Source organism: Struthio camelus, chromosome 2 (assembly GCF_040807025.1).
Source record: "Struthio camelus isolate bStrCam1 chromosome 2, bStrCam1.hap1, whole genome shotgun sequence".
Taxonomy (NCBI): domain Eukaryota; kingdom Metazoa; phylum Chordata; class Aves; order Struthioniformes; family Struthionidae; genus Struthio; species Struthio camelus.
In genome coordinates this window covers 46,141,806-46,153,942 of record NC_090943.1, presented here as the reverse complement: position 1 = coordinate 46,153,942, position 12,137 = coordinate 46,141,806, and the positions used below count along the sequence as shown (strand labels likewise).

General features: G+C 38.6%; 1 protein-coding gene across 6 annotated transcripts in view; it reads right to left on the bottom strand.

The window, feature by feature from the left end:
- RBMS3 (RNA binding motif single stranded interacting protein 3) overlaps nucleotides 1-12,137 on the bottom strand; it is a 712,732-nt gene that overhangs the window by 612,940 nt on the left and 87,655 nt on the right. The window contains exon 1 of one of the 6 annotated variants that reach the window (XM_068935484.1): nucleotides 9,711-9,857. The exons of the other annotated variants lie outside the window; for them this stretch is intronic. Within the exon in view, the coding sequence (XP_068791585.1) occupies nucleotides 9,711-9,847 (137 nt within the window). The 5' untranslated portion in view covers nucleotides 9,848-9,857. Of the gene's footprint in view, nucleotides 1-9,710; nucleotides 9,858-12,137 lie in introns of those variants that run through there. 6 annotated transcript variants of the gene reach the window in all.

The following is a 12,137-nucleotide window of genomic DNA, read 5'->3' as shown; positions in this document are numbered from 1 at the left end:
TACCTCAGCAGACCATATTTTTTTATTTATTGAGTCTACCAGCTTTTTCCACAATAATGTAGTATAAAAAATGACAAGCTATTCATTTCTATTACAAGCTAAATAAAAAGGTGACAACTTTTCTGACTCTATCTGATCAAAAATAGTGATTAAAGGAATCAGAGTCGGTAATTTGGAACAATTGTATCTCTTGAAACAATATAGATTTTATGTGTAAATCAATCCATCCTTGTCTCTGGTCTAGCTCAAGATACTCATAAGCAGGGTAAGAAGTAGGGTAAGTGCTCTCACACTGACAGATGCTAACTAAATCCCGTACATGTTTTTTCTCATGAACGTAATCTGAACAGGTCAGAGGAGGCAGCTCAACGGAAAGGGTCTCTCTGTGTCTCAGATCTGCTATCACACCTTGCTCCATGGTGAGGCAGACCCCACTAAACTGTTCATTACAGATGTACCACTCACTCCCATAAATATACACAATTCCTTGCTCCCTGCAGAACACCTCCATTTTCAACAACACCAACAAGTTGCTGGAGATTCAAAGTTAATGCCATTTTGGACAAAAATTTGTTAAGACTTTAAAGATCTATGATTTCTTCAAATATAGGCAAAAATTATTTTCTGGTGCTCTTTTATCACATTAAAAAATCTCCAAAAAATCTCCAAAACTGCCTAGAATACTAGTACTTTGTTACTGATATCTAGCCATATGAAATTCCAGAGACATGGGTTTTTTTTTCTTTCAGAAAACTGAAAATAGGAAGATGTTGAAAATTAGATTAGTAATAGAAACCTCACTTTCATTACAGCTATGCAGCAGTGTTTACCACGCCATGAAGAACATTGCTGATCATGGGCTTCGGACACAGAAAAATAAAGTGGTGCTGACAGTGGTGGGACATGATATGACAGTATGGTATTCTCTTTCATGCAAAGGGTGCGCTGGGCAATCTGTAGCTAGCTTGGCAGCTGAGTGAATAGACATATTTCAAAGTGACTTTTTTTTGCACTGAAGACATGATGCGGGAGAATCAAGTAAGTTGTCCCATAAACATGGAACATCAAGAAAAAATCATTTAAAAAGCAGTTGATCTGGATATAGTGATCAGGATGTAAAACGTAACAGACTTATGAAAGGTGAAGTTGGTAAGTTATAAATAAAAAAGTAGGCAGTGGAAAAATGAAAAAAAAGGACTCTGCTTAAGATTGTTGCACAATGTCATCAGGGATTACTTCCTCTAGCTTACAGAAATCAATGTTATGACAGGAAGAGACAGAGCAGGAAAGATATTGACTGAGCTGTCAACCATAGGAGTGCATGTCTGTGAACCTGTGGGTTTGGGCTTTGGTGAAGCGAATGCACTCAGTGGACACTTTTATTGGAACTCAGGCGTGCACTCAAAGTACTCAGTTGCATTTTAAACCCACTGTCTATTCTCAGTTATCAACAAACATCGTGACTCATAATTGTTGAAGTGCAATTGCCAAAAGTAATATAATTCATCTGTCACTCACCTCAAAAGCTGATTCCTGACAGTTTAGCAATTTGGTATAGCTCTTAACGATGATGTAGGGCTTTTCCTGACATTTCTAGTCCCCTTCTTTTTTCCCTCTTTGTCCACTCCTGTTCACCAATTTAATATAGATATTTTGGCACTCTGGAAGGAATGAAAGTCTAGACGAAGCCAGAAAATACTCTCTGTAACAATTTCATAGCATAAAATCTTCTCATTTACCAGGCAGGAGTTCTGTGTTAATCAAAAAACAGCTTCACTTCATGGCCTCCCATTCCCACTTGATTGTCAAAATTAATAATGAATATGAAATTTCAAAATGCATTTTTAAGTGGGGATAAAGTCCGCAAGCTTTTTTACTACACAGAACAAATGAAAATTGATATTAGAGATTTCACTATCCATCCCAAATCAGGTCAACCTTGCAAGAACTGGCTGGTCAAGCTGTAGCCATTAATTCCTTCTTCATTTCCATTTCCATTGGCCAGCTAAACTGCAGTGTTGAACCACCCGGAACACAGGCAAGTTGAACAACTGTCAATGTAGTTGATGGCAAACAACAACTTCTTTCTTAGGAATTTTAATATGGGAAAAGGACTTCTCATCTCTGTGGAGCTACTTCATACGTAGTGATTAGCTGTGCAGTCAGCACTTTCTCCCAAAGCCAGAGAGTTTGAACATAAGGTGCAGAGAAATTAAGGAGGAACCCTCCAGGCTTCCAGATGGAGCTGGCATAAAGTTGACATCCTTACCCCATTACAAAGAAATTGTAAGAAATTCACCTGAGTTTAAAACAAACCTTAGAAAATGGAAACAGGCAATGCTTTGAGGTCAAGAACCTTCCTCCATACTACAGAGAAGGAAGGGGAGCACATCACAGCCATATGAGAGATAAGATAGTCAGAAAGTAGACTTTTCAAAGTGAGCAATTGCTTTTGTGGAAAAAAAGACTACAAGGTATGAAACATGTATAGTGCTATGTTGAACGATGTTACATTATCAGCAGCGGGTAACTTTAAGCAATCAGGCAGGGAACATGACAGTATTGATATTACCAGTACAATTATTCCTATTGAAAGAATGAACAATGAAATATAAGATGCGTTATCAGAAGAACCTGAATGAACATATGACATCTTTTATGTCCTTTAGTCTTTCACCGTTTTTCCTGATTAAATGAAAAGCTGGAGCTGAAGTAGGTGTAGAGAACAAACTATAGGAAAAGACAATCTTGGTTATGGCAGATGGTGAAATAGGATCAGCTTTGTGGGACTGAAAGATGCAGCTTTCTTCAGAAGTTTATGGAAAAAACGGAATTCTTGTTAATTAGATTAACACGTATATGCTGATTTGAGATGAAGGAATAACATTAGGAGCCTAAAAGATGTCCCTTGTAGTGTGAGCTATTATCATCCAAGAGCAAAAGTGAGAAAGAGATTTGTCCTGTTAAAAAAACAAACAAGAAATACAAGAAGTGATACAGAATCTTTGAGGAATATCAGGTCTGAGGTGTTAAAAGATAACAGTGGCCATACAGAAAACTGACTCCAAGTAGGAGACCCTCAGGGATACACTGAAGAGAGTAGCAAAGATTATATGAACAACTGCAAATATAAAAACCATTGATGCTTTCATGAATATGGTGGGGAATCTTTCCTTCCTTTATCAATGTTCATCAAAGTCAATATGAATTTAGAATTAAGCTTACACTGAAGATCATAATAAAGCCAAAACAGATAACAAGATCTTCGATAAGACAATGCAAAAAGACAATACTTGCAGGAACTAAGTAAAGCATAGCATGAATTTTATGTACAAATGAGACTATTTTACATGTATTTTTGGTATTGGGAGGAAAGGACACGAATCATGAAGGTTCAGTAATGGAAAAAAATTAAAATCTTCAGCTACAAACAATGCAATCACAGAAATGTGGAGGAGGAACTTTAATGATCTCCTTAATGGTGAGAGGGATAAAAGTGAACAACAAAAGGCTGTTTTCTAGATAAAGAAGTCATTCAAAGAAGAATCAAATTTTGAAAATGTTCAAAATGCAATTAGATATTCAGGAGAAATGTTGGTAATTAATTGTTGGAAATTAAATTATTAATACCAGAAAACAATAGGCTTAGTCAAAAACTTTACAAATTGATTTTGAAAATATTCCAAAGGAGTAGAAAGAAGTCATCTTTCCAATTTCAACACAGAGATACATTGGACAAGCAGGAATTATTTTTGTATTTCTTCTCATTACAACCCTAACAATCCGACTTCCATACCTTTTAAATATACATACTCTTTAAAGAGAGGAAATAGTGAGAGATAATGAGTGTTGAGCAAAGAGCATGATGTTGCCTCCCAAGATGAGTCACAAAAAATGAAAACAAGCAATGAATTTCAGTTAGGCAATGTCAGAAGAGAAAATGGGGATATAATCAGAATTAAGGTATAATTTCTTAGAAGATTCAGGGAGAATATACCAGTATGGTCTTTGGGCTGCAGAGAGAGAATCTGACATCTCTAATGCCATATTATAAGGGTGCAGCTGTTTGTCTGATATTTAGAAATTTGAGTACCAGTAGAGAATAAAATCTCTGCTCTGTTTAATAGCAGTACAGCATTAAGGCAGGAAGATATACTATGCCAATGCTTTTCAGAGTGGTCCAGTCACTGTGAAATTCTCAGGCCAGAAGGAACTGAAGCAAGCTGCCACAGATTCCCAACCAAAGGCTGCTGTAGGAAGGACACAGTAGGAAGAAAAGGTGGTTTGAGATCTAAGGACATGACAAGACAAATCCAGGAATATAAAACCAGGTGAACAGCTGTATGATGATGAGATCTTGAGAAAGCTTTCTGTCAGTCAAAGACCTTGGGTCACCTTGTGTTTGGTAGCTTAAACACCTAGTAGCATTATATAATCATAGGAGTTTGTGGAAGGAGGAAATGCAGTTATTTGCTAGCTTGATCCTAGTGATAGTTAATGGAGAATTTTGTTTTTGTACTCGTTTTCCCAAAAAAAGAAACTAGAAAGACACCAAAGTAATAACGATTCATTTGACTAGATCAGTACTGATACTACCTAATCAACACTCGGCCCAAGAAGCTGACAAACTGAAAGAGTGAAATTATACAGCAGTTTGACTGCCAGTGCCAGCATAACCTAACTAGTAGGGGTAACAGTGGTTGGGAATGTGAGGTAGTAGAGGGCTTACTGTCTACCACCGCAGCAAAGTCTCCAGGGTGCTGGGCACATAAAGCACTCTCATTTTGTTGCACAGACATTTCTCCGGAGATGGCAGCTAATTGCCTGTTTTGCATGTAATCCACATCACCACCCTTACTGCCCAAGAAAGTGTTGGATATGATCTTTATATAAAGAGTCGGCTAATCCAGATAATACTCTCTTGCAAACAGTATGCTCATTTACATAAGGGGCCATGAAATCCTACCGCTATTGTCTCAGCCTACCTTTCTCCTATATGAGTATGAGCCTTCAGGGTGTCTGCCTTGCTAAGAGCCCCGTGCCTGCTCCCTGTGCTCAGCGTGTTCGCTCCCTTTCTCCCCCAGCCCTAACACAGAAGCTAAATCACGGCACACGAGAAGGTGAGACAGGCATTCAAATTCGGCTGTCACTGCAAGAGGAGAGATGCAACATCGTGGCTTAGAGCAGCAGTAACTGAGAAAATATATCATTCTGGCTTCTTCAAATGCCCCTCCCTGCACCACGATCGAGGCACACCACGGCAATAAATTCTTCTAAGAGCCCTTAAATCTATCACACTAATTGCTAAATGTGGAGTAGTCATTCATCTTTCCTAGTAACGTTGTAATGCATGAATCTGCTGCAAGAATTTTTTTTAATATTTCCTTATGATTAAAGGATAAAATAAAAGAAAAAAGTAACGCCACTGTGTCTACTTTCAGGGTAATGCTTCTTTTTGAAGCCTGGGGAGCAGTTCAGGATTGAAACCATGAAGATAAGGAGAACTGTCAATAGAAAGTGAAGAATATTTCCCTGCTCTAGTCACATACATTCTTAGCACGTAAGACTTATTTCTAGACTGTAAAATGAATATACTGCGCAATGAATATACTGCGCCTATATTTTTAGAAATTTCCTAATAACCTTCTCTTTAAACTTCCTACTAGAAATCTTAAGTAAGTCTCTATAGAGTTAGCATACTGAGTAAAGCGGAATTGGGCTACACTTTAGCAGATAAGTCAAATATGTAAAAATAATAATATTCTTTTCAGCTGGTCGATAAATATGAGTGGAAAGACATTTGAAGGAAAACATAAGCAATTATGAGAGGCAAACTCAGGACTGTGAGCATGTCCTTTGTCAATTTGTTCAGCACACAGTAACCTTGTCAAATTAAGAAAATTCCAAGTGCATTAGGAAAGGCTGCCCTCTTCAGACAAACTTAATAAAAGTCCCAAAAAGAAGTTCTAAGTGTCTTTAAGTTGAAATAAAACTGGTGAAATGCACTGTACAGTGCAATATTGGCATAGTACCAAGTTTCTGCTGTTTAATAACAATTTGCTACTACATAAAGAAAATAAAATCTCTTCTTGTCATTAGCTACATATTAACATGTGTTTTGTTCAGACTCACTAAAGATCCAGTTCTTTTACATTCTCTATATAAGGTTATTAAACCTTATTTCATTCCTGGGCTGAAGTACAGAGATGTAACTGATTAATAGAGGCACTGAGTCTGGGCTACACTGCCATACGGAAAAATGACCCCATTTGCAGTACTGAAGTTTTATCACACAGGAATTGCTATTAAACATGATAAACTTGATTCTTTTCTCAAACAAAACTTGGGTTTTATATATATTTTGATCTTCCTAACCATCCAAAATAGTGAGCAGAAAAATGTTTTTAATCACAGCGATTGGTGTTTTATACTTGGTGGCCATTTTTCATTTCTTTTCCTTAAAACATTCATGAACAAGTAGGAAACTGAGCTTATTTAGCTAGAAAGATCCTTTTGTTTCCTCAGTATTGAGGATCTGAGCATCCCTGCAGGAAAAATTGTGGATGTTTATCTTGCAACATGCCAGGTTGCAAAACACAAGGCCACCAGGTACTTTCCCAGTTATGCTAATAATCAGGAATGCAAACACTGAATTTTCATAAGGAGATGACCTGTCTAAAGAAAATAACTGTATCTGTTGTTACTGCTGTAAGCAACAGCTTCCAATTTAGTGGGGAAGGCGAGAGGGATATAAATATTTTAAATGGTGTTTACCTTAAACTGAAAAGTGCATCATGGCATCTGCTGAGGGGATACAGAAATATAGATTATGCCCTGCAATACCATACCTGATATTAATCTGTCAATACTTTTCCAGTCCTTTCACTGCACCTGGGACTGTGTTGTATGAACTTTTTTAAAACAGTGACTAATTGTCAATACAGCACCCTAAAATTGCTCCAGAGCAGGGAGCAGAGATGAGGTTACTAAGAAAGGAAGTACTACCAATGACAGAAAGACAGAAAGGGTTTAACTGCCAGCTTGATGGAAGTTTCTCAGTTCATTCTTAGACAAGGCCTTTCTCCAGCATTTAAGCAAAGCGTCCAATGTCACCATGTCTCAGGGGAACACGCCTGACTACCCAGTAAGTTTGCGAGCTGAGGTATGGCTCTTTTTTCATTGCAAAACGCCTTTATTGTGTCAAAACACTTCACTTAAGCATGATAAATTCAGTCCATTTGGTATTCTGCTCCAAAATTTGAACTGAGTTTCCTGCCTCCTTTACCACATCCCAAAGGAGGTCTGGACAAGTAATATCTTCTTTGAACGTCCCTTTCCATAGGGGGGCTCTTGACTCCGTGATGCAGACAACAGTTCTGAGTTCACTTTAAGAAAAAATACAGCCTTAACTTTAATCATGTTCCTCTGAAGACTTCGTTTTTGGTTTGCCTTTGTTAAATAGGATTTCCTTTAAGATGTACTTTAAGATGTACTCTAAGTTAAGCAGTACTTAAATGCTTTGTTGAACTGGGGCCTGAAATGGGACTTTAATTTCCTTAATGACTCGCAATATACCATTACCAGAATGAATGTAGAAAGATCAGACTTTCTGAAAAAAATGTGTCCCAAGGGCACTAGTACAAGGAAATCACAGAGAAGTTAAAAAATGCCGAACTATAAACTTCATATCTACCAATACTTATCCATCTGCCTAACCAGTATGTTAAGGAGCTGGTCTGCTTTATAAATTGAGGTGTTACAGCTGAAAATGAGCCTTGTCTTTTAGTTTTAGTCCCCTGCTATACTATGAGATTCCGTTTCATGTATAATTAATGGGCTGAAACTTTAAGATAGATAGAGTAAATAAATTATGAGCATTCAAAATATTGCCCTTTTGCCAGTAAAACCCTATTATTCTTCACACTGACTTATCCAACCCTCGTGCTGCTATCTATATTTATAGGAGCAATATTTGCTGTGATTTTGTGGTATACACTTACTAAAATGATTTTGATAGAAAACATAACCGTGGTTTTGTAATAATCAAAGTACATGTTTGTGTGAGTGTTTTTCCTTCATTCAATCAAGTCCTGGTATAAAAGAAAGGCATCTTAGTTGAATACCAGCATTTTATATCCTATTGCTAGTTCTTACACAATAGCATTCCTAAGAACTCTTCTGTAATTCTTTCCTGCAGTGAAACACAGGGGTGTCCACATTGCCATTCTTGAATTTTCTTACACTGTTAAATTATAAGACTGCCTGCGCTGTGCACAGAGATAGATTGGGTTATGAATTTTCTGAAATGACAGATTCCGCTATACAACCCACTAGTGAGTCTGGGAATGCCATTCAACATTTTCAGCTGTGGAATTAATTTTATTCTTCTTCCCATGAGGAAATTAAAAATGTTCATATTTTTACTGGTAAGGAGCACAGTTTCCATGACAAAGTCACATGCCTGGGAAAATCCCAAGCGCTTCCTCCTGCTGGGGGAGGACAGCACCTTGGGTGTACAGAGGTACAGTCCTGTGCACCTGTTGGGATTTATTGATGGAGTCAAACAGGGGATACTAAAGTTTAAAGGCTGCTTTACAAGATAACTCGAGATACTTTTGTAGAATACAAAGCAAATGGATTTGGAAAAATAGCAGAAGCAGTAGTTTTTGTGGAACACATCAGAAGCAGCCTCTTTTTTGTAAAAGTATTGGCCTTTTCTCCTTCTACATGCAAGCCTTCACACTTCTTTCAGGTGCAGAAGAGAGCTGGTCATATAGATAGTCAAGTAAGTCCACTCTCATTCAGTATGACAGATGTGGCAGCAGAAGTAAACTGTGACGTTACCATCTGACATCACTTGTAAAAGTTAATGTAGTATGCTTATAGAAATTACTTTGTTTAGTGAAAGCTTTTTCTATTCCCAGTCCCAGCCTGTGGAGTCCATTGTCAGGATTTCCTAGAGTAAAAATTTTCAGCACTTCCATAGACAGCATTTTTCAATAAAAAGAACTTGAACAGGTAAATGAACACATGGAAGTTTGTTAATAGAAAAGGAACACAAGAAACGAAAGTTTGTTATTGGATAAAATACAAATTCCTATTGAAACATTAGAGGAAGCCAGAAGAAATTCAGGGACTAGATAGAGATTATTGATCCCTCCTAAACTAAAACCAAAAAAGCAATCTAGTTGTCTCCCAAGAACCAGATGGTAGATTCTCTCAAAGAAATCAAATTTGATTTTGTCTGTGTCCTATTTCCCAAAGCGGAACCTCCGTACAAAGCCATCAAGAAAGTGGTGACGTTACTGTTCCAAAATCTGCTAGCTTCAGAGTCCTCTCGGACATGCACCTTCCAACTTCTCACCAAAAAATCGAAAAAAACCCCAACCCCTAAAATACCCAAACCTCTCAAATAACACTTAAATGTAACCTCATTATATCCATTCAGAATAACTTTCGATTTTACTCACAAAAATACAACGATATGAAACTTCAGACTTCAGAGCATATCTCTCAGTCTCTGCAATTTTTCTGGGCAGAAACTCCCTCATTGTATACTAGGCAGCTTCTAACAGCTTTTTGTCACTGGCAGGGATGTGTTACCAGCCTAGACTGACCATCAGGCACCCCACACGTGCAAAAAGTAGAATTTTTTACCTAGCTCAACCTCTCTGCAACCATCAGCATGCTCGTTAACAAAACGTTCATACCCTGCTTTTGACACCTGGATGCTTTTGAAAGCGCAGTACTTTATGAAGCTCGTCCCAGCCTTACAGTAAGCTTCAGTTAGCAGACTCAACTCTTCAGTAAGGTAAGTAGATCTAAACACCTTGCCATCCGATTTCATGAAGTCAGGCCTACAGAAAAGAAAAAGCCATGGCTCATAGCCCGTACTCTACAGGTTGTCTGCAATACAGCAACAGGAACTTTAATACAGAGGAAAAACTGTTCTTACTGGGATATGTCACAAAAAAGGTACATTCCTGGACAAAACAGGAAGGAAGAAATGTGAGGAAATGAAACAAACTAAACCTTTTAGAAAACTAAAAAAAAAAAAAAAGAAAATGCTCAGTGTGTCTCCATACTGTTTTAACAAACTTAAAACACAGCATAAATCCATTCAAGTGGTGGTGGATGGTTTTCTTTTTTTTCTTTTTTTGTTTTTTTCTAGCTCAAATCTAACCCGGCTGTTCAGAATGTCGATAAAGGAGCCGTGGTTCAACCCACATAACCTGCTTAAGTTGAGTGAAAAAAATCAGCAGACAAGGGCAGAGATCCTGTGGAAAATGGGTCCTTCATCAGGTGTACAGAAGCGTTTAAGCTGCATAATATTAGCAGTGTGTTAAGCCAAGTCCTGTGTCAGGGTACGTTGCTGGTAGAAATATAATCAGTAGTTGAAGCAGGCCAGCTTTTCTTAAAGCATCTAAGTCGTATCCAGTACGCTGCATATACACTAGCTGCATTAATAGGTTTAACATCAGGACTGCTAAATTTCCACTTTAACCAGTGGGTGTATCGGCACACTCTCCCAGTAAAAGGATCCTGCGCTCTGCCAGCATAGCTTATTCCAGCTCCCTCGGAGAAATAACCACTTCCAGCACAGTTATATTGGTCAGATGTCAGATTTCCTAACAACCCTGTCCAACTTAGGTACGCCAACACAAGTCTCCAGCACAGCTCTGATTTGTACTCACAGATACAGATACTTAGAGAGGCTTTGGCAAACAGTCACTGAACTCACATTTGGCCTCTGTCCTTGTACCTTCAAGCTGGGATTTTCAAAGGAGTTTGAATTTCACTGGTAGATGAACACATAATACCCCTTCATTCCTTTGAAGAGGCCAGTCTGAAGCGGTAATGAGCCTGCAAATAGTGATTAGCATTTAAAGTGGCACCCTCAATAATAAAATGTCTGTGAGCCAGATTCTAGTTTTCTGGAAGTGAAAGGCACTATTCACATTTACCTCTCAGGAGCCCAATTTTGGTTTCTCGCTGCTAAATGAGAGGCCACAAGGTTTCGGCTCCAAAGAAGCGCTCCGAGGCTCTTCAGGTGAGATTTAATTCTCAGGCTTTCCTTTGCAAGCCTTGCAGAGGCTGCATTTTGCTCCCTCCTGTTCTGTGCCCCTTCCAACCTGCAGAAATACACCTATCGCCACACGGGCTGCAGGAAGCTGGAGTGGTAAAACCTCCCGAGTTTGAAGACACGGTCTCCTCCAAAGCAGGCTCCAATAACGGTCTCTGAAGTCTGACTCTCCCACTATGCTCTGAAATCCTGCTGAGCAAATCTGGAGCTAAACAGAGTTATGGGAAGGTGACGTTTTTGTGATTACGCCCTGGGCCCCCTCCTAACCCCAGAGGACAAGTCCACAGCAGCCACTTACAGTTCAGCTCAATCTTCAGCAAAGCATTTCATCAATAACTGTTGCCAGAGACTTAGGGGGCTAGTGAAAAGCACACAGGAAGGATTTAGCCTGACATCAAACTAAAGCTTAGTGAAACCAAAAAAACAAATGCACAAACCCACAGTCAGGTAAAAATATCTGAATCCACAAGTGGGAAAGGTTTCAAACACAGTAAAGCTTTCATTCTTAACTGATTCTGCAGGAGTAGGCGTTAAGCTAATCAGAAATGCCTCATGGAAACAAAGCTAACCTGGGCAGGCTCTGTCAGGAGAGTAAATGGACAGAGGAGTCTCTTGAAGCCCATGTAAATGCCATTACCTCTCTTTCTATCATCTCCCGCAGGCCACATTAGGAAGTTGGTCAAACAGTTCAGAGAAAAGGCCATACACAGACCTGAGGAGCTATACATTCCCCAGAGAAGATTTCCTCTACTGTGATTTTTAAAAACATCAAGTCTCTTACTTCTCTACATTAATCTTGAAATCTGTCCCATTTTCCATGCTCGACTATAGAAACCCTCTCTGAAGTCCCTGAAATGAAAATATGAAGCAGAACACCGAAGTATTTTTAAAATACTATAGCACTCAAGTCTCCGTCTGCCACTCTGCGGCACATAGCAATTTAAAATTATTGAAGCTCTTAATTTAAGTGCTTAAATTTGAAGGTGATCACCACTCTGAACATGTGAATTGTACAGCTATCTATCTGAACTATCAAAGCACTTCAAGTTACTCT